We start from the raw sequence: 23,030 nt of genomic DNA on the forward strand, positions 1-23,030 counted from the left end.
GGTCGGTCGGGAGGGAGTTCCAGGTCTTGGCGGCCAGGTGGGAGAAGGACCTTCCTCCTGTTGTCGTTCTTCGGATGCGGGGGACGGCGGCGAGGGCGTGACTGGCTGATCGGAGGTGGCGTTTGGGAGCGTAGAAGTTGATGCGGTTGTTGAGGTAGCTCGGGCCTAGATCATGTAGGGCTTTGTGTGCGTGGGTGAGGAGACGGAAGGTGATTCTCTTGTTGACGGGGAGCCAGTGCAGGTCTCTCAGATGTCCGGAGATGTGGCTGCGTCGGGGGATGTCGAGGATGAGTCTGGCTGAGGCGTTCTGGATCCGCTGGAGTCTCTTCTGGAGCTTGGCGGTGGTTCCGGCGTAGAGGGCGTTGCCGTAGTCCAGTCGGCGGGTGACGAGGGCCTGGGTGACCGTCTTCCTGGTCTCGGTGGGGATCCACCGGAAGATCTTCCGTAGCATGCGCAGGATGTTGAAGCATGACGAGGAGACGGCGTTGACTTGTCTGGTCATGGAGAGGGAGGAGTCCAGGATGAAGCCCAGGTTGCGTGCGTGGTCTGTCGGTTTGGGTGCGGTGCCCAGGGCTGGGGGCCACCAGGAGTCGTCCCAGGCGGAGGGCGAGGAGCCCAGGATGAGGACTTCCGTCTTGTCTGAGTTCAGTTTCAGGCGGCTGGTCGTCATCCACTCGGCTACATCTTTCATCCCTTCGTGAAGGTTGGCTCTGGAAGCGGCGGGGTCGTTGGTCAGGGAGAGGATCAGCTGGGTGTCATCGGCGTAGGAGATGATGTTCAGGTTGTGTTGGCGTGCGATGGGCGCGAGGGGGCTCATGTAGACGTTGAAGAGGGTGGGGCTCAGCGAGGATCCTTGAGGGACGCCGCAGATGACTTCGGTGGCCTCTGACTTGTACGGTGGTAGACGGACTCTCTGTGTTCTTCCGTCGAGGAAGGAGACGATCCATTCCAGTGCCTTCTCCTGAATTCCGACGTTGCTGAGGCGCTGCACTAGGGTGCGGTGGCAGACAGTGTCGAATGCCGCGGAGAGGTCTAGGAGGATGAGGGCCGCTGTTTCTCCGTTGTCCATCAGGGCTCGGATGTCGTCGGTGGCAGCGATGAGGGCGGTCTCGGTGCTGTGGTTGGCTCGGAAGCCAGACTGTGAGGGGTCGAGGGATCCATTCGTCTCGAGGAAGGCGGCCAGCTGTTTGTTGACGGTCTTCTCGATGACTTTGGCTGGAAACGGGAGGAGCGAGATGGGGCGGTAGTTCTTGAGTTCGGTGGGGTCCGCTGTTGGTTTCTTTAGTAGAGCGCTGAGTTCGGCGTGCTTCCAGCTCTCCGGGAAGGTGGCGGTGTCGAAGGAGGTGTTGATGATGTCCCGCAGGTGGGGTGCGATGACAGCGTCGGCCTTGTTGAAGACATGGTGAGGGCAGGGGTCGGTCGGAGATCCGGAGTGGATGGAGTTCATCATGCGGACGGTGTCATCGGTGCTGATCGGAGTCCAGGCGCGGAGGGTGGTGGTGGGCGGCGTTGCAGGGGTCGTTGTGTGCGATGGTTGAATGCTGAAGCTGTTGTGTATGTCCGCGATCTTGTTGTGGAAGTAGGAGGCGAGGGAATTGCAGAGGTCTTGCGATGGGGTGATGTCGTTGTTTCCGGCGTTGGGGTTGGAGAGCTCTTTCACGATGTTGAAGAGTTCCTTGCAGTTGTGTGAGTTGTTGTCCAGTCGGTCCTTGAATGCAGTTTTCTTGGTGGCGCGGATCAGTTGGTGGTGCTTCCGGGTGGCAAGCTTGAGGGTGGTCATGTTGTCTGGTGTTTGTTCCCTTCTCCAGACTTTCTCGAGGGCTCGGCAGTTCTTCTTGGAGCTCTTGAGTTCGTCGGTGAACCATGGGGCTTTCTTGCTGCCGGGTCTGCTGGGCGGGGTCCTCAGAGGGGCGAGTTCGTCCGCGCAGTTGCTGATCCACTTCGTGAGGTTGTCGGCGGCCTGGCTGGGGTTCGCTGAGCTGGCGGGAGGGTGCTGACTCAGGGAAGCGGCGAGCTGGTCGGCTGTGATCTTGTTCCAGCTTCTTCGGGCAACCTGTTGCTGGTGGTGGTGGGTCGTCGTTCTTCTGAAGGTGAAGTGGACGCAGCTGTGGTCCGTCCAGTGGAGTCCTGTGGCATGGCTGAAGGCGATGTCTATGCTGGATGAGAAGACGGCGTCGAGTGTGTGTCCGGCGAGGTGGGTGGGGGTGGTCACCAGCTGCTTGAGTCCCAGGTTTGCGAGGTTTTCCAGCAGGGTGGTGGTGTTGCGGTCGTCGTTGTTCTCCAGGTGGAAGTTGAGGTCCCCGAGGAGGATGTAGTCGGCTGAGGGGAGGGCGAGCGGGCTGATGAAGTCGGCGATGTCCTCGCTGAATTGTGTGCGTGGTCCCGGGGGTCTGTAGATGAGGGTGCCTCTGAGGGTGGTCTTGGGGTTGACGTGGATCTGGAAGTGCAGGTGTTCGGCGGGTGCGATGGTGTCGTCGGTGTTGGTCGTGATGCGGATGGTGTTCCTGTGAATGATGGCGATGCCTCCTCCTGTCTGGTTGACGCGGTCTCTCCGGATGATCTTGTAGCCGTCCGGGATGGCGATGGCGATGTCGGGCGCTGAGGAGGCGTTCATCCAGGTTTCCGTGAGGAAGGCAACGTCTGGGGTTGTGGTGTCGAGCAGGTTCCAGAGCTCGACGGCGTGTCTGTGGACGGAGCGGGTGTTGAGCAGGATGCACTTCAGGTGGTTGCTGCTGGTGTTCTGCTTGGTGGACGCTGGTGCAGTGCAGGTCCGGGTGCAGGAGAACTTGCAGGACTGGCAGATGAAGGGTCCGTGGGTGCGTCTCGGGGTGGCTCGGTAGCAACCAGGGGTTCGGCCGGCGTTGAGTGCGTTGAGGGTGGCGGCGTCGTACATCCGGCGGGTGGGCTGGGGTCTGCGGGGGCCAGGGGTCCTGGCGCTGGGCGCGGTCCAGGCGCGGACGGGCGTAGACGGGCTTACCTTTGGCGCACCTTCGGCGCTCAATCGGTGCTCCCGCTGCGCGCGTCCGCTGCGCGGTCGCTCTGGGGACGTCATAAGAAGGGAGCCGGTCGGGAGGGTCTGCGGGGAGGCGGGAGCGCGAGCCAATCGGCTGTCGGGGGGCGGGGCCACGGGCTGGGGCGGCGGGAAAAGCTGGAGCCGGCTTGGCGGCCCTCGGGAGGCTGGGGCGGTGGGAGAAGCTGGTGTGGGCTCGGCGGCCCTCGGGAGGCTGGGGCTGCGGCAGCGGCAGCAGGCACAGGAGCGTGGGGGTGACCAGGCCGAAGGCTACAGCCCTTTGCATTTAAGGTTTGTCACCGTAAGGGCCAGGACAATGGCAGCGCTGACTTCCTCTCTAGGTATCCTCTCCCCGATCGGGAGAATCCTGGGGGGGAGGTTTGTGACGGGGGGGCGGCGCCCACCGCCCCTTTTTCCTCAACCCCCTCTTTGTCGTCCTTACAGCAGCCTATCTCCAGGGCCAGAATAACACCCTGGCAGGCATTCGACTCCAGAGACGAGGGTGAGAGCTGTTACTTTAATTGGGCGGAGTTGGAGATAGACCACGCCCCCTGGTCAGCGGAGAAAACGGACACAAAAGACGACGAAACAGAAAGGACGGGGTGTTCATCACCCGGAGGAGTCAAGGAGTCGAGAGGTAGAGAAAGCGGAATCGAAAACGAGAACGAGCCGGAGGAAGGAGAGACGGAGGAAGAGAGCCCAGCGGGTACAGAGCCAGGAGGCCAACGACAAGGCGCTTCGCCCAGCCGCACTTCAAGGGAAGTGTGGCTAACCCCGATACGGGATCGTATCGTGGGCTGGGCGGGGAGGAGAGGTCTTAAACCTCCGTAGAGCACCCGCTATCGTATCCCTTCACGAATCCCTCCCCTTTTCACTCTCGACACGGCGCTGAAATCTGTATGCACGTGTGTAACTCCCCTCACTCCCTTCCCTTGAACACGCAGAGAAAGCAGAGCACCCTGCTGAGACCGTTTCTTTTTTCCTTACATGCATCCCTCGACCGGCTGACACCACGGACGCGCCTACATCTCCCAGAAGCCAGCTGGAGGGAGGAAAAGCGGGAGGAGATCATCGGAAAGAGAGGAGCTCACCGGCGCGACGAGGATCAGAACCGCCCCTTCCATACTACAGAAATCCACCTCAAAGAAAGCGTGTATTGAGAAAAACAATAGAACCTGCTTTACCCAGACCGTCTGAGTTTGCGTTTCCGTTGATCCCGCCACAGCGTCGGATCTCACAAGATCTTGCCCTCCCTAAGAGATCCTCGTTGGGTCACCTTGCAAATGCTTGTACCCCAGAGCGCCGCGCTCCATTATCTGATAGGGATGACCTGGATGTTAGTTCCACTAGTGACACTACCCAGGGTGAGGGAAGATCCATTTTTGGATATGGAAATGCAGCCATTGCCAGTAGTAGAGAATAATATGCCAACGACACTTGAATTTAACAAGGGAGTGGGCGGACCGATTGATCCTACCATACGCCAGCTAGGAGGGAGAATGGAAGGGGCTATACCTAAGAGGAAGCGTGGGAGCGCAGCTAACTGCGGTAGAAAGCCCAAAATTCCTAAATGCATGGAGAAGGCTGTCCCGGGGCTAGTGTGACTGGCCCGAAGACCATAATGGCGACAGGCAGTGGGACAGTTGAACCCTTACCGACTCAGCCAACAGCACTTATGACGGGGGGTTAAATGCAGTATCTACACTACCGGCAATGGAGGACATGTTCTTGGCAAAACTTGGCCTTCTCCTTGATACTGCACTGAAGCCGCTTGAATTGAGAATTTCACGGATAGAGCAACAATTGACAACTATTGAAAAAGCCACAACTAAGACTATGGACTGTGCTAAACTACATAGTGTGAGCTCTGCTCAAGTTTCCGTTGAAAAGGGGGGCCCCATGTTGCAAAATTCTGTAATATCCTCTGATTTATCCTCCGAACTGGTGACATGCCCAGCCAAAGTAGTTTCTGTTGGTCCTGTGGTAAGCTTGCCTTCTGTAGCTAATCGTGGGAAAGCAAGCGAAGCCTCAAGTATGTTAATTAGAATGGACTTACCCCCAGAATCGAGTCTGTATGTGGTGGTCTTAGCAGGGGTACCGGAATACTCTAGCACCAGAGAAGAATCCCACCAGTCCCTAAAAAATAAGGTTATAGACTGGTTGAGTAGAAATAGACCACTTCCTGCCTCTATCAGTAGCGAATTTTTGCTAGTTTGAAGGGTAGCCTGGGTTGGGCATAGAGTCAAGAACATCAAGGGTGACTGTGTGCTGGTAAACTTTAGAGATGCACGCACAGTATCTCATATTTGCGGGTGGGTGCAATCTGATTACGAGACAGTAATACAACCCCTGCCACTGTCATATTTCTACCCTCCTGGCCCCGTCGGTCCAAGGCAACTAACTGATCAGAATTGGAAGACGGTGGGGTCTTGTGTAAGGGTGGGATACAATAGGGAGAGGCATGGAGTTTTACCTGTACCCCTAGATATTTGTACCCAAAACAGATATTTGGACATGGTGGACTGACTGGAATACGGGGATGCAGACCCTAGTGGGGCACCTATAGGGGGTAAGAGGGTTGAAGGATGGAGGAGGATAAGGGAGATCTGCCCTAACACGTCTAACAACACAAGAGGGAACAAAGTTTGTTGGAGGTGGCTTCCCTCGCCCCCTACACTACCCAGCAGACATTTATTGCAAGTGATCTCGAATCCCCACTGATCAGCCCACTGACTACTAACCTGGCGGAAGGTTATCCGCCATGTACCATGCTTCATGACACGGCAATTGCACAGGACGACTTGAATGAGCTGATCCTGAGTATTGATCAGGTCAGGAGGGCAGGAACAGTTAAGATACTGTCATGGAATGTGGCTGGCCTGCCAAATAAAATGGCCTGCCCTAATTGGGGATCGTTTGTAGATAAGAATGATTTGTGCCTCTTCCAAGAGACAGGGGCCCGGGAAGAGCAGTATCGGCGGGGGTTTGCCACATTCCATGTGCCAGCACTCTGGGGTGGGAGAGGCAGGCCATCAGGAGGCCTCACAATCTGGCTTGGCTACCATCTAGGATGCACTGCCACGACATTAGTAACCCATTCTAATGATGTTCAATGTGTGGTTTTAACCTGGGCTAACCATCTGAAGCTTGCCCTCGTAAATGTGTATTCCCGTCCAGTGAATATAGCCAGCGAGTCGAGGGCCATTGAAGAACTGTCTAATTTTTTACAAACCCTCCCGAGTGATATCTATTTGATGGTTGCGGGGGGTCTGAACTGCCACTTCGAACTGCTTGAGGGGCTGAAGGATGATGTCCTGGCAGCAGAAGACGACTATTGGTCCATACCATCGACCCAGGCTCCATCTCCGAGAGCATGGTCACCGCTGGCTATACAGATCACAGCGCTAACATTAAATTATTCTTTACGAGCTTGTAACGGGCGCACTACATCTGATAGACCAGCAAAGTGTACCTTTATTAAGCCGGGTCAGATGTCACGCTTGGACTACATCTTGGCAGAAACACGGTTGTGGCCACTAGTTATAGATTTCAACATAGTCACGCGAGTTGAGAGTGACCACAACCCGCTGATTCTAGAGATTGGCCCACTCGGCAATAGGGGAAGCAGCAGTTCGGCTCCTGGGGGCGCTGTTGACAGGCTTATTCTTACAAATAATAGGCGAAGAGTCAGATGGGACAAATTTGCAGATAATCCGGAGGAAGTCTGCAAATTGTACAGCATCATTGTCCCCATATTTGCTGAGGTTGATGTGCACATTACGCAACCAGTAGTTCCATATCATTATACTAAAATACAGGCGTTGCACTCGGATCTAGTATCCAAGCTGGCTGAGGTATTTAATCCCCAGAGAATAAAGAAGAGTAAAACGTCAAGGCGGCAGTCATGGTATAATGCACTTTGCAGAAAGGCCAAGTCTGAATTAATACAGGTAATAAAAGAGAATACTGATAAAAACTAAATCAAAGCTAGGAGAATGCACTACAAAGAAATCATGAAATGTGCTAAGGAGGAGTGGGATCATGAGAAGTGCGCTGATCTATCTGTTGCACTAAGTCACAAAGATTCCCGGGAATTCTGGGCAATAGTAAACAATGGTTCGGGGGAACCCAAACCGGCCATTGAATCAAATATTGCACCCGAAGCCTGGGAAAACCACTTTCAGGCGCTGTACCAAAGTGAGGACCAGCTAGATGCTCTTGAGTTAATGAGGGTACAGCAAGCTTTTAATTCAAATGTAGAGGCAGAGGCCGATTTTACGCTTAATGAAGTCTGCAATGCAATTTCTAAATTGGCCTCGGGTAAAGCCCCCGGCTTAGATAAATTACCAGGCGATCTTTTCAGACAGGAACCGAGGATATCGGGGCCATATTTTTTGATCTTCTTTAACGCGGTCCTGGGAGGTATGATGGTGCCCCGTACTTGGCTGGGGGCGGAGATAGTCCCTATCTTTAAAAAGGGTTCTCCTCTGCTCGCAGCCAACTACAGGCCCATCAGCCTCATAGATGTTCCACAGAAGATCTTTGCCAGGTTAATCCTGGATCGATTGCAGGATTGGATGGAGGAGCACTCAATCCTGAGCCCTTACCAGGTGGGGTTCAGAAAAAACACCTCTACTATGGACCACATTTTTCGTCTTTCATTATTATTCTGGAAAACAGTAAATATAGAGGGTGGCAGCCTCTATATGGTCTTTGTCGAACTCCGCTCGGCTTTTGATTTAGTCCCACGGGCGAAACTATGGATTGTCCTCCTTGAACTGGGCATACCAGTCTCATTGCTGACAATATTGATGAGGCTCCATGAGGCGAATTTCGCCCAAGTCAGATGTGGGAGAGATGGTGCACTGTCCGCGAGGCTACCCGTTGGGAGGGGGGTAAGACAGGGCTGCGTGCTCGCACCGACCCTGTTTTGCCTTTATGTCAACGGGGTAATCTCGCACTTGAATCAATTACAGAATAATGATGCTCCAAAATTGGCGGGTAGTAGGGTCCCCGCCATTATGTTTGCTGACGATACCCTCTTGTTGTCTAAGTCTCCAATGGGGATTCGGCGCATATTGGACGGCTTTGGCGATTTCTGCAGACTGAGAGGTTTGGAGATCAATTCACTCAAAACGAAATTCATGATTTTTAACCCCCCAGTAACTACTCGCCCAAATCCAAGATTAGGTACATCATGCCTGGAAAGGGTATCGACTTTTGACTATCTGGGGGTTACCTTAAACGAGGATCTGACGTGGGGCCCCCAGATAGTCAAATCTCAATTAAGACTGTCCCAGCTCGCTGGGGGTATTTTGAAACTATCTAACACCTCCACAAACAAACCGGTTGCCCCACCTTTGGAGGTATATAAGGCTCAAGCGAGAGGTGCGATCGTCTATGGCGGGGAACTATGGGGCTATTCCCGAAGGACTGAATTGATTAGGACTGAAAATAAATTCAAAAGACAGTTGCTGGCCCTACCTTCTAGCACTCCCCTTCTGCCCCTTAGGCTTGATTTAGGACTTAGGCCTATTGATGAGGTGTTAGCGCTTAAACCCTTAAGGTTTTGGCGCAGGCTCTGGGTGACTCCTGAGCTTGCAAATTATAGGCAGGAACTAGCGGAATTACTGACTCTCCCGGGGGCTGGGAGAATTCCCTGGGTCAGATTTATAAAGAATGAATGTTGTAGGCTGGGACTACATGCCCTGTGGACTGACCCGGGGAACGCTGCTAGTAGGATCACTCGTAAAAACCTTACCAAAATTTATTATGAAAACAATCACACTGCTACTTTGTCTAATTCTGCAATCGGTACCCTATCTGCTTCGTTTTTAATTGTTAAAGACTTTTATAAATTTGAAGAATTCATGGATGAAATTTATCCTATCTTGGCTAGGAAACTGTACATACAGCGGAGATACGGGGTTTTACCCCTGCGAGCTTTTGCCAACAAGTGGTCCCCAGCAGGAACTGAAAACTGCCCAGGGTGCAATCATGACAGGGAAAATGATCTTCATGTTCTATTTTTCCGTCCAGCTTATGATAAACCCAGGAAGTACTGGTGTGTGCCCCTGTGTAGGAATCTGGGATTCAAACATTGCATGCATGCTTTTAGAGTTTTAAAAACAAATACAACTAGACCAATTGTCTTTGCTGTGTCACAATTTTTAGTAACAATGTGGCGCAAGCTAATGTTTTTAACTAAAGCAATATGATTGTGCTACATAGCTATTATATCACGGACATGCTGATTTCTTTTGTATTGGTAATTTTTCTCGCATTCCACACTGTATTGTATTTGTAACTACTGAGATTGTATCCAATACACTGAATCAAAATTTTACCCATGATTAGCACTATTTTTATGCACTGTCTATTTTTATGAACTTGCTGTTTTTTATATATGTGTATCTTTATGGCATATGGCCGAAATAAAGATTTCTTGAATGAATTGTGTCCAACATGGTTTGGACAACTTGTTCTCCAATGCTCAGCACAGTGATGCATTTTGGACAAAAAAATCCTGTCTTTGCAAAATCAGGAAGAGTTGCTGGTACAGACTACATCCGGGCACCAACTTGTGAAGTTGAAGGTTGAGGATTTTGTCTGCCTTCCTTTGCTCTTGCAAGTTCAGCTCATGCAAGCCTCTTTTTGTGCATTATCTGGAGATATTTGTACATCGATGATGTACCGCAGGAGTGTTTTTTGTCCGATTCTTGGGACAGTACTTTTTATTAAACCTTTGAGTTTCAAAATTTGGTGTACTTCATTTTAAATACCATTTTGTTTTTAATAATCTGTTCTGCTCGTGTATTGGCAAGATTAAATCTCATCACAAGATCCCACATCGTTCTATGCATTAAGATATGACAGCCAGCAATCTCCTTGCTATTTCCATACCTTTCTCCGGCACACAACCTAAAAGAGCAAAACATGATTCTCAATCACCCATTATGTCTTCACACAATCCTGTTTTGGACACTGGACTTAATGAGGTTAGAGGCCTAAAACCTTTTATGTGTGCCACCAACGAAAAACTTCAACAAATTGAGGATCGGTAGATCTCTATGGAGAGTAAGTTGTTTGACATGGAGCAAGGTATAAGTGATATCCAAGATGTTGCTACTAAGATTCCTCTCTTGGAGCAAGAAATACAAAAACTAAAACTACATACCGAAGATTTGAAAACAGAAATTGACGTAATATTCTTTGTTTTTAACGACTACCAGAAAATCTTGAGGGCTCTGGCCTTCTTGCCTGAACATCTAGATCTTCAAAGTACTCTGCCTTCGAATCTTCAACAGGTGCATTGTCTTGGATGAGCCCAACCTCATCCTACTAGACCCTGAGGCATTATTATGCTCTTCTTGAAATTTACAGACTTGATGTGAGTCTTGAGGCATGTAAAGAAAAAGGCTGTCTTGTCTGATCACAATATCTTAATTTCTCAGGACCTCTCCAATGACACAAATGCTCAAAGAAAAGAATTCCTTGCAGTTGAACATTCGCTATGGAATTCTGCATCCCTGTTTGTGTAAAATTACATATGAAAGCTCCTCATGATCCGTTTATTATCCTGCTAAACTAAAATTGTTTATTCAAAATATCTCATTACATTTTTTATATACTACTGTTCAGCACTCCTATTTTGTTGCTATGTTCATGTTCTTCTCATTGTTTCTCTATTTCTATGTTTAAACCATATGGCTATCTTTTGTAAATTTGACTCTTTTTCTCCCTGTCTTGTCACTCTTTGTAGGTGGACACGTCTCATGCACATTTTCCACTCTTTTTGCAGTAGATCTGGATCTCTATTCTTGATCTGTTTTTTTTTTATCCCACTGTCCTTCTCCTATCCCCTCTTTCCACTCTCTTCCTCCTTTTTTTGCAATTTTTCTGTGAGTGTTTTTTAGTTCTTTATTGTTATCATGTATGTGTTATTCATATATTACGTTGGTGTTAATACATGGTGTCTTTTTGTTTTCCTTCATGGTTTTGCAGCTTGTTATCCCAGTTCCTGTATCCCCACTCTCAACTCCCATAATATTTACCGTTGTCTTGTGGAACGTTTGTGGTCTGGATCATCCTGTTAAAAGCCCCCTGCTTCCCCTGGAACGGCCCCCCACTATTTCTCCTCCACTAGGCACATTCAATGTTTGGACTTGATCTACTCTCTTGATGTGATTAGCCTCGTTATCTTGATGTAAACATATACTGATGTCAGGTGCTCTGATACCCTTGTGTCTTTCCAGCGCTATATCAAACTCTTGAATAAATAAATAAACAGAAAAAAGCAGCAAACTAATACATTGGAACATACTTATGTTATGTTTAAATCTTCTTCTGTCTTACATTCATTTATTATGGCCAAGTCGATTCATAATCTTGCTTAAAGTTACCATGCAGGTCAAAATAAAGCTGGCGAAATGTTGGCTAATTATTTCAAATTAAATCTGAATGCAAAAACATTGGCGTATTTGCAATGAACTCACCAATAAAATTGCATCTACAGATACTGATATGTTTAATACTTTCCCAAAAAACTATATATCACTATACTCCAAAGATACTCGTAGTTCAGAGCACAACTTACATCATTTTTTTTAATGGTCTTCCTAGTCCTCCTTCGATCACTGATAAATTTGAATAATTAGAAACTGACATAACTCGTCAGGAGATTACAGATGCTATAAATTTGCTCCAGGTCCTTTTTAAAAAAAAAATATTTCCAAAGTTGAAAACAGTGCAAAAAGATTAAAGCAGGTTTAACAAATAGCTGCTTATTTTAGATGTTGGTCGACATGTTTCAGCTTACGTGGAATTTTCCACTGCTTTCGTCAGGATGGTTCGCTACTGCAAATTGTGATATTTTTTCACAATTTGCAGTTGCGAACGGTCCTGAGGAAAGCAGTGGAAAATTCCACATAAGCTGAAACATGTCGACCAACATCTAAAATAAGCAGCTATTTGTTAAACCTGCTTTAATCTTTTTGCACTGTTTTAACTTTGGAAGTCTGGGAGACACTTAATAAAATATTTTCTCTCCACTCTCCAATTTTATACATGCACTTTATTTCACATTCTCACTAACTCACGCACTGCATACCAGTTACTCTACTACAACTGGGTCCCCTTGTACCTCCCACACCCCACTTATCATTCTCAAAAGATTGCATTGATCACTGATAACTCCTAGTGGTTGCCAACATACTCTCCCTGGTGTAGGGAGAACCCAAATGATGAAAAGGGCGGTACAGGATGGGTACTGATGGGTACTTTTTACACCCTGGTGATACCATGTTGTGCTTACAGTATACACAGGTATGATTCCTTCTTCCTTTTTTACAAGCTGGTCACACCTTTATCAAGTCTTTAAAAGATGTTCCCACAGACCCATAGACATTTAGTGTGTTGTTACATGTTCGGTCAATCGGGGGTTATGACTATGCTGTGGTTTCTAAATATGCCCTGAGACCCTCTTCATTAAACTGTTGGTTCAAATGTTAATTAAGGGTAGCCTTGCCGCTGATAATACTAGAATATTTTCCAATATTCTTTACATTCGGTAAGAAATACCAATCTTCTCTTGCAGCCTTGTCGTTCTATGCTGAAAAGGCATTTGACCGCATTGATATGCAATATATGTTTACCACTCTTTATTGGTTTTGTTCTGCCCTATATGTTTTTCCTATATTAAATTATTATACTCTGATCCACGTGCATTGGAAGGAGAATGGTATTATGTCTATTCATCAATTTGTAAAAAATAACTCTGCTATACCTTTTCTCCAATTACAAACTCAACATATTTTACCAAATTCTTTTTTACAGGACTATAACCAAATTTCACCTGCTCTTCAATCTTTTTAAGTAACTAACAATTTCCCTTCTGACACCCTTGACACCGTTACATAATATTACCCACAATTCTATTCCCAAAGCTGCCTTTTTATATAAAATGTTATTGTCCCCACTATTGTAAGATCAATAACTCCTACTGAAATATCACACAATTTCTATTATTTTATTTATAATAGAGCAGTTCTTACTCCTGAATCTATCCATCTCAAAATTTGCTCCGATTTCTTCTCCATCATGTTGGTCTTCTACTTCTATTGGTACTTTAACTCATTTGCTCAACTAGTGTTATCATGGGTTTAATTTTTGGAGAGCTATTTGGCCCAAATATTCAAAGATTTTTCAATGTCATATTCAAGTATCAATTCAGAATGTTTTCCTTGGGTCCACTGCATGGCACCTGACTTTGACCATCGTTCAACTAAACCTATATTGATTGATCTTTTCATTGCCAATGCTTTTAAGGTTATACTTTCCACTTGGAAGGATGCTTTTAAGTTCTCTATATCAATATGGTGGAATTTTATCTGTGATGATCATAGAATAGCCAATGTTTCATCATTATCTATTCATCAAAAGATTCAATCTGAATACTACAAATGTATCCTCTCATTCACCTGTTAATTAGTTCTTATTCCTTTTCCTTCCTCTTTATCATCCTATTATCCTTCCTCTCTTTTTCTCTTCCTCTCTTTCTTCATCCTACTTCTTCTCTTTTTTCTTTTCCTATCTCCCAATACACCTGTTTTATTATAATATTATGTCTAATTTATACCTTTTAAACCCATGCTATTGATTTTATATTTTTGTTTTCTTAGTAATTGTATTCTTGGATAGTTTTACTTATTGCTATGCATTTATTATATATTATACTTGTTCAATATATCCGCTACAGTTGCCTGGCTACAACCTTCCTTATGATGTAGGAACACTGCTGTCAAGGTGTACACTGTTTCTTCCTCAAAACCTTACCATTATTGTTAAGTACACTCCACACATTTTCAAATGAATGTATTCCTTTATTGTAAGATCCTTAATGTAAGAGACAATATGTCTGCTTCAGGTGACAGGCAACTTCAAGTGCCCCTCCTTACATTACATATTTCAAACCCCACAATACATGACATGGTCAACATTCTATACTTACTTAAGCATAAACATAACAATGTGTGTAGTCAAAACGTGAATTTACATTCCTAAAGTTTTCATTTGCATATCACCAAAACCGACTAACATTCATAAGGCAAGCTCATTCAGGACAGCTACAAGGCTCCTTATGCATAGTTAGTAACACCTAAATTAAAGAACGTATAAATGCACAATTACATTAATATGTATTAGACATTTCAGAGAGCAAAATGGAGCCTCAAAGTTGGCTCTGTTGGAAATTCTTGCATGTAGCAAAAATTCACAGATTTCCAATGCTTGATGACTCGTGCTGCTAACATAAGAAAGAAAGGACCAACTCACCTGTTGGCTTGTGAAGGAGATGCATGCTCGATGATTGGCTCTACCCAGGGCAGAAGGAGAAAACTGAACGGGAACATCTATCGCAGAATGAGGCGCCACCATGAGCTGGGCAAACAAGGGAAAAGAAAACAAAAGAACTATGTTATTTTTTCTTTCTGTGATGGAACCTATTTTTTTTCTTGAATGTATTCGATTTTTTCCTAAAATGTGCTGTGGCGGGGGTTGATGGTCAAGCGATGAGTTCTGCAGTAGAACATGCTTCACCTCAGAATTTATAATTCAGTTGTCAAGGTCGATAAAGTGGGCTGCAGGAAAATCCATTACCTTTAGGCATTACAGATTTGTTTGTTCCCCAGAAAGACAGCGCCAAAGAGATCTAAGCCTACTTCAAAGCTGAATATAATGTAACATTGTATTCCTAATCAAAGCTGAATATAATGTAACATTGTATTCCAAAACAAAGTTAAACCTACAGTAACAGTGTATTCCCAAATAAAGCTGAGAATAATGTAACACTGTATTTTCTTGCATCACTTTTACCCACACACAGACACTCCCGCAGAGTGAACGAGGTTGTTGAGCACCCTGCTGCAGAAAAGTATTAGTTTGATTTACAGCTTCATCTGTTTTGAAACAGTTAAAAAGGCCCACAGCTAGCGATTACCAAGAGGCTTCTGGCCTCTGTGGTAGACAGTAGAAACACAAGACAGAGGAACACCAGTGTAATTTATATTTGTGCTATATTTATGCACAAGCTCTCTGAAACAATGAGTGGCAGGCCATGAATGCACCCGCCTTACTATGGCAGGTACATGAAAATACCTGCACCACGTTTTCTGGTGAATGAAATCAAAATGTTACATTCCTATGTACTGCAATGTTATTTTAAGGAAATTACTCTTTTTGCAAGATCACCCTCAATTTTTGAACTGATGCTGCCGATTTTGTGTCCCTGAGAGTGAACTGAGGCCTGTCAACTAGACCTCAGTGCCAGTGTTCTAACCCATTACAAAGTGTATGTCAAATTGGCTACCCCCAATCGGCAGAGACTGACTTACAAGTCCCTAATATATAGTACCCAGGGCATGCAATGCAGAGTGTCCACGCGGGGCTGCAGCACCGATAGCGCCACCCTGCATGTGACAAAGTACAAAATGCCTCCCTAACTGCCACTGCAGACTGGAAGATCGGTATTAAAACTGCTATTTCGACTTTAACATTAAAACCAATGGCAAAGAGCCCACTCCCCTTAACAATATATGTACGTCTAACCTAAGGAAGGCCTACTGAGCCCTAACGCATGGTTCTGTATATTATGAAGAAGGGCATCTAATTGTTATGTGTGTCCTGATAGCCACACTTCCAAATTGTCATATTGCTATGGAAGAGTTCGTAGGTCCATTGGCTAACACAGAGTTACGGGCTACCCAATCAGCCCCGCTAACTTCTGAATGGGATTACTGAGATGGGTACTTTTAGGTATCAAATTAATTGTGCCAATAAATTTGATGCCAAAGTAGAATTTAATATCATGTTTAAAGAAATGTATCATTTAGAAAGTAGTCATTTTGTTTCCCAGTTTGCCTAGTGGTTTCACAAGGTCACATGCCACCACCAGCTTTCAAGTACGAATGACTCCCAGGTTTAGGAAAAATAGCAGCCTGCTACAGGGCAAAGTATTATCTCCCCTTTGCAGGAAGCCACTCAGGGTGGGCAAATGGTGATCAAACTGCTGAGGGGCTACCCTTTGTTCAGGTTGACAGACTGGCAGTGGCAACAGAGAGAGGAGATTGGTGCCCAAACTCGTATTCCCTTTGACGTGTATTCACAGGTAGCCACATCACTAGGGTGGGCTACCAAACTCCTAACATCTAAAGAAGGGTTCAGACATCTTGAGAGTGGAGAAATAGTGCACTCAGGGATTGCTAGATGCCACACATAGCTAGAAAGTCATCAGGGAGCAGGAGGGGATCAGGTAGCCTGTGGGCTAGTGACTGCATCATCCCCAGGGGCATATTCTGGGAATTAATATGTCACCCCTGGCACCCTGAACCTCAGATCAAGCCAGAACTGGAGGAAGGACCAAAGAAGGACTGCCCTGCTGACTTTGGGACTTGACAAAGAGAGGCTGCACCTTGTGTTGGACTGCACCTGCTGCACCTTGGGCTTGCAAAGAGAGGACTGTACCCGTGGCTCCGGCGCTGAGGAAAAGTCACTCCCAAACCCCAGACCAAATAAGTGACTCCAAGGGTCAGTTTGTTGACCCCTGGAACCAGTATCAGGGACGTCAAAGCTGAAGTAGGCAAATTCGGCTAGTCAGAAGGCTCTTTTGAAGACTTACCTTGGACTGCAACTGGGCATCTCAAGAGACCGATCCTCGATGGCCAAAAGTTGCACCTGAGTCTGCCAGACGCGGGAGTGTCATACGAGTCCAGATTGTTCACCCAAGGGGGACACCAGGCCCCACAAACTGTATCACTGGGACCGCTATGGAGGAAGACCAGTAGCTCAGCAGAAGATGGGCTTCTAGTGGCTCAAAGAGGACTTCAAGGGATCAACCGCTCAGCACCCAGAGCATCCTTGAGCATCCTCCATCTTCTGCATATACAGGATCAGGAAAACTCCATTGCACTCTATGGCTGTCGTGCTGTAAAGTTGTGAACTGGACTGGAGAATGCTTTGGTGGCCAGGCAACTATCCAGATACTCCTTATTTGCCACCCAGACCATCTCCCTGTCAGATCTGGTCACCAAAGTGGAGCCAGAGTAGACAAACACAACTCTTACACACTTTTCAAAAGTTTACAAACTTTACAGTCCCCAATGCTTGTTTGCAGTCACCCGGAACCCTTTGGTGGATTTTGCTCATCTTGGATTTTAAAACTTCATAAAATATAATCTATTTTTATAAATTAGTGTCAGATTACTTTTGTGTTTTGTGGCTTCGAGATTTAGTCGTATGCTGATGTTAAACACTTCACACTAGTTCCTTTGTTTAAGTTTGCTGCCTAAACCCATAGCTTCCCAGGGTTGAGCTTAAGGTTTTACAAACTAGTCTGACTGGACGCAAGATGGGTCTATTACACGGTTAGGTCGCAACGGTCTCTCAGTACGCGTTTCGGTTTCTCGCCATATATATATATATATATATATATATATATATATATATATATATATATATATATATATATATATATATATATATATATATATATATATATATATATATACATATATATACATATATATATATACCAGGGCATATATACCAGGGCTATCTTCTTCTCTCGAAGTAGATGAGGCGACACTGCGGGGATTAAAAAACAACCATTTAATTAGACAGGCATGACGCGTTTCGGAGTTCAACCTTTATCAAATGCCTTTTAGTTTAAAAAGTTCCTCTGGTGCTGGCAGCTTCTAAGTGAGTCTTATTGGCTCAATCACTGAAGTAGTGTTGAGTACACCTGGAAAACGTTGCACGGAATCACCGATGTCTCCACTATTTGGACTGCATTACCCAGCATGCAGTGTATCCATCTTGCTGGTTGGGGGTTCCGTTCAGTCGGTATTCACTTCATGTTCCCAATTGGAAAGCCGACTAGTAACGTAGCCAGATTGAAGCTGTGGCACTTGTACAGGGCTAGATGGAGTTCGCATCCCTCACTCCCAGCCTCACAGTTCCATTGGCAGCAGAGTCGGAGATATCGGTAAAGTAACGACGTCTCTCCATAAGGTATGGACTGCCATTTGGCAGCGTTCTGTTGTCTCCGTTGTGCAAGCCGGGCCGGGAAAGAACCATTGACTCCCTTCTTAGGACACTTGCAGGAGGGCCATCCCCGCGTGTCAATGGGAACACGCAATATATACCAGGGCTATCTTCTTCTCTCGAAGTAGATGAGGCGACACTGCGGGGATTAAAAAACAACCATTTATTTAAACAGGCATGATGCGTTTCGGAGTTCAACCTTTATCAAATGCCTTTTAGTTTAAAAAGTTCCTCTGGTGCTGGCAGCTTCTAAGTGAGTCTCTTATTGGCTCAATCACTGAAGTAGTGTTGAGTGCACCTGGAAAACGTTGCACGGAATCACCGATGTCTCCACTATTTGGACTGCATTACCCAGCATGCAGTGTATCCATCTTGCTGGTTGGTGGTTCCGTTCAGTCGATATTCACTTCATGTTCCCAATTGGAAAGCCGACTAGTAACGTAGCCAGATTGAAGCTGTGGCACTTGTACAGGGGTAGATAGAGTTCGCATCCCTCCAGCCTCACAGTTCCATTGGCAGCAGAGTCGGAGATATCGGTAAAGTAACAACGTCTCTCCATAAGGTATGGACTGCCATTTGGCAGCGTTCTGTTGTCTCCGTTGTGCGAGGCCGTCCGGGAAAGAACCATTGACTCCCTTCTTAGGACACTTGCAGGAGGGCCATCCTCGCCTGTCAATGGGAACACGCAATATATACCAGGGCTATCTTCTTCTCTCGAAGTAGAAGAGGCGACACTGCGGCATATATATATATATATATATATATACGAGAAGTCGAAACGCGTCCTGAGAGACCGTTGTCTTGTTGGTGACCTGTGAAAAATAGATCCATTTGGGAATCAGCCCTGAGTTTCCCACCTACTTGCAAACTGTACAAGGGCTGACGAGTTCAGGGCATTATTGTATGCACGGGCGGGTTATTACACCTCGCTCGCGAATTAGGACATTTGTGCACCCCTCTGTGTAATCGATGCACAGGGCCAAGTGAGGGGAACACAGGACAGACATATTGAGAGAGGAAAAGTAATTACTGGATGGAACTTTCCCTGTCCTCTCTTGATGATTACATCAGTCAGCCAATTGAGATCCCCGTTACAGACATTTAAACATCGCCCTGTCATTAGCCTCACTGTGATCTATCCACCTACAAACCGGCATTGACGAATATATATATATGCGGTATGTGTCGTCCTTTGATTCAGCATACCCAGCCAAACAGTGAGGAAGAGACGAGACCCGTTCTTAGGTGTTTAATCATTTATTTTGCCCAACACCAGTCTGCCATAATATATATATATATATATATATATATATATATATATATATATATATATATATATATATATATATATATATATATATATATATATATATATATATATCCACCCAGCAAGTTCATGTTTGCTCCCGCCGCTTGACATGAGGAGTGCTTGGCGAGGTAGCAAGCCTCGTATAGCCAACAACAACTTGTGGGACACCCCCGCGCCGCACGGCCACCAGCTGCTGCGTGTGCCCCCAGTGCCTGCCTCTGTCTCAGCGCCGGCCGCGCTGCCGCCCTGAGCGATCTCCGTGGTTTCCCCCGTTTTTTGCCGCTAATTGTGATTGTTTTTCCCTGAATTTGTGCTTGTTTTCTTTATTCCCTAGATCGTGTGTCTCTGTGGTTTCCCCCGTTTTTGCCGCTAATTGTGATTGTTTTTCCTGAATTTGTGCTTGTTTTCTTTATTCCCTAGAGCGTCTGTCTCTGTATTTCTCTCCCGCTTTTGCCTGAATTTGTGCCTGTTAATTGCCGCTTATCGCCGCGCTCTGCCCCCGCTTCCCGCCACCGCCTTGAGCCCCGCCCCTTTTCTCTTCTGTTTCCCTCCCCGCTCCCGCCTCCCAGCTGCTCCGCCCACCCGCGCACTTCGCCTTAAATGGCGACCGTGCGGACGCGCAGCGGTCACGCGCAGCGGGCGCGCCGATTGTGCGCCGAAGGCGCGCCAAAGGTAAGCCCGTCTGCGCCCGTCCGCAACCGGATCGCGACCAGCGCCAGGACCCCTGGCCCCCACCGACGGAAGCCGACCCGACGATCCTACGGCGCCGCCGACCTCATCGCACTCAACACCGGCCACATCCCAGGATGTCACCGAGCCGCCCCGAAGCACACCCACGGACCTTTCAGCTGCAACGCCTGCAAGTTCTCCTGCATCCGGACCTTCCCTGCACCCACCAAGCCGAACTCCAGCAGCACCCACCTCAAGTGTATCCTGCTCAACACCCGCTCCATCCACAGACACGCCGTAGAACTCTGGAACCTGCTCGACACCACCGCCCCCGACGTTGCCTTCATCACCGAGACCTGGATGAACGCCTCCTCAGCCCCAGACATCGCCATCGCCATCCCAGAAGGCTACAAGATCGTCCGGAGGGACCGAGACAACCAGACCGGAGGAGGCATCGCCATCATCCACAGAGACACCATCCGCATCACCACCAACACCGATGACACCCTCACCACCGCCGAACACCTGCACTTCCAGATCCACACCAACCCGAAGACCACCCTCAGAGGCACCCTGATCTACCGACCCCCGGGACCACGCACACGATTCAGCGAGGACATCGCCGACTTCGTCAGCCCGCACGCTCTCCCCTCCGCCGACTACATCCTCCTGGGGGACCTCAACTTCCACCTGGAGAACAACAACGACCGGAACACCATCAGCCTGCTCGACAACCTCGACAACCTCGGACTCAAGCAACTGGTGACCACCCCCACCCACCTCGCCGGACACACACTCGACGCCGTCTTCTCATCCAGCAAAGACGTCACCTTCAGCCACGCAACAGGACTCCACTGGACGGACCACAGCTGCGTCCACTTCACCTTCAGAAGAACGACGATCCACCACCTCCAGCAACAGGTTGCGCGAAGAAGCTGGAACAAGATCACAGCCGACCAGCTCACCGCCTCCCTGAGCCAGCACCCGCCCGCCAACTCTGCGAACCCCAGCCAGGCCGCCGACAACCTCACGAAATGGATCAACGACTGCGCGGACGAACTCGCCCCTCTGAGAACCCCACCCAGCAGATCCTGCAGCAGAAAAACACCATGGTTCACCGACGAACTCAAGAGCTCCAAGAAGAACTGTCGAGCCCTCGAGAAAGTCTGGAGAAGGGAGCCAACCACGGACAACATGACCACCCTCAAGCTCGCCACCCGGAAACACCACCAACTGATCCGCGCCACCAAGAAAAATGCATACAAGGACCGGCTGGACAACAACGCACACAACTGCAAGGAACTCTTCAACATCGTGAAAGAGCTCTCCAACCCCAGCGCCGGAAACAACGACATCACCCCATCGCAAGACCTCTGCAACTCCCTCGCGTCCTACTTCCACAACAAGATCACGGACATACACAACAGCTTCAACAACCAACCAACGCAAGCCACAACCACAACGACGCCACCCACCACCACCCTCCGCACCTGGACCCCGATCAGCACCGAAGACACCATCCGCACCATGAACTCCATCCATTCCGGATCTCCGACTGACCCCTGCCCTCACCACATCTTCAACAAGGCCGACGCTGTCCTCGCACCCCACCTGCGGGACATCATCAACACCTCCTTCGACACCGCCACCTTCCCTGAGAGCTGGAAGCACGCCGAACTCAGCGCTCTCCTCAAGAAACCTACAGCAAACCCCACCGACCTCAAGAACTACCGTCCCATCTCGCTCCTCCCGTTCCCGGCCAAAGTCATCGAGAAGACCGTCAACAAACAGCTGGCCGCCTTCCTCGAGACGAATGGATCCCTCGACCCCTCACAGTCCGGCTTCCGAGCGAACCACAGCACCGAGACCGCCCTCATCGCCGCCACCGACGACCTTCGAACCCTGATGGACAACGGCGAAACAGCGGCCCTCATCCTCCTGGACCTCTCCGCGGCTTTCGACACGGTCTGCCACCGCACCCTAGTACAGCGCCTCAGCAACATCGGAATCCAGGAGAAGGCACTGGAATGGATCACCTCCTTCCTCGACGGAAGAACACAAAGAGTCCGCCTACCACCGTACAAGTCAGAGGCCACCGAAGTCATCTGCGGCGTCCCTCAAGGATCCTCACTGAGCCCCACCCTCTTCAACGTCTACATGAGCCCCCTCGCGGCCATCGTACGCAAACACAACCTGAACATCATCTCCTACGCCGACGACACCCAGCTGATCCTCTCCCTGACCAACGACCCCGACACCGCCAGAGCCAACCTGCACGAAGGGATGAGAGACGTAGCCGAATGGATGACGACCAGCCGCCTGAAACTGAACTCAGACAAGACGGAGGTCCTCATCCTGGGCTCCACGCCCTCCGCCTGGGACGACTCCTGGTGGCCCCCCGCCCTGGGCACCGCACCCAAACCGACGGACCACGCACGCAACCTGGGCTTCATACTGGACTCCTCCCTCTCCATGACCAGACAAGTCAACGCCATCTCCTCGTCATGCTTCAACATCCTGCGCATGCTACGTAAGATCTTCCGGTGGATCCCCACCGAGACGAGGAAGACGGTCACCCAGGCCCTCGTCACCAGCCGACTGGACTACGGCAACGCCCTCTACGCCGGAACCACCGCCAAACTCCAGAAGAGACTCCAGCGGATCCAGAACGCCTCGGCGAGACTCATCCTCGACATCCCCCGACGCAGCCACATCTCCGGACACCTGAGAGATCTACACTGGCTCCCGGTCAACAAGAGAATCACCTTCCGGCTCCTCACCCACGCGCACAAAGCCCTACACGACCAAGGCCCGAGCTACCTCAACAACCGGATCAACTTCTACACTCCCAAGCGCCTCCTCAGATCAACCAACCACGCCCTCGCCACCGTCCCCCGCATCCGAAGAGCGACAACAGGAGGAAGATCCTTCTCCTACCTGGCCGCC

General features: G+C 48.5%; 1 protein-coding gene across 1 annotated transcript in view; it reads right to left on the reverse strand.

Moving 5' to 3' along the window:
• Nucleotides 1-23,030, reverse strand: part of CFAP47 (cilia and flagella associated protein 47) — a 2,858,849-nt gene that overhangs the window by 1,002,835 nt on the left and 1,832,984 nt on the right. Inside the window, exon 55 of the mRNA XM_078657910.1 lies at nucleotides 14,342-14,446. Within this exon, the coding sequence (XP_078514036.1) occupies nucleotides 14,342-14,446 (105 nt within the window). The remainder of the gene's footprint in view (nucleotides 1-14,341; nucleotides 14,447-23,030) is intronic.

The sequence above is a fragment of the Lissotriton helveticus genome, chromosome 8 (genome assembly GCF_964261635.1).
Source record: "Lissotriton helveticus chromosome 8, aLisHel1.1, whole genome shotgun sequence".
Lineage (NCBI taxonomy): Eukaryota > Metazoa > Chordata > Amphibia > Caudata > Salamandridae > Lissotriton > Lissotriton helveticus.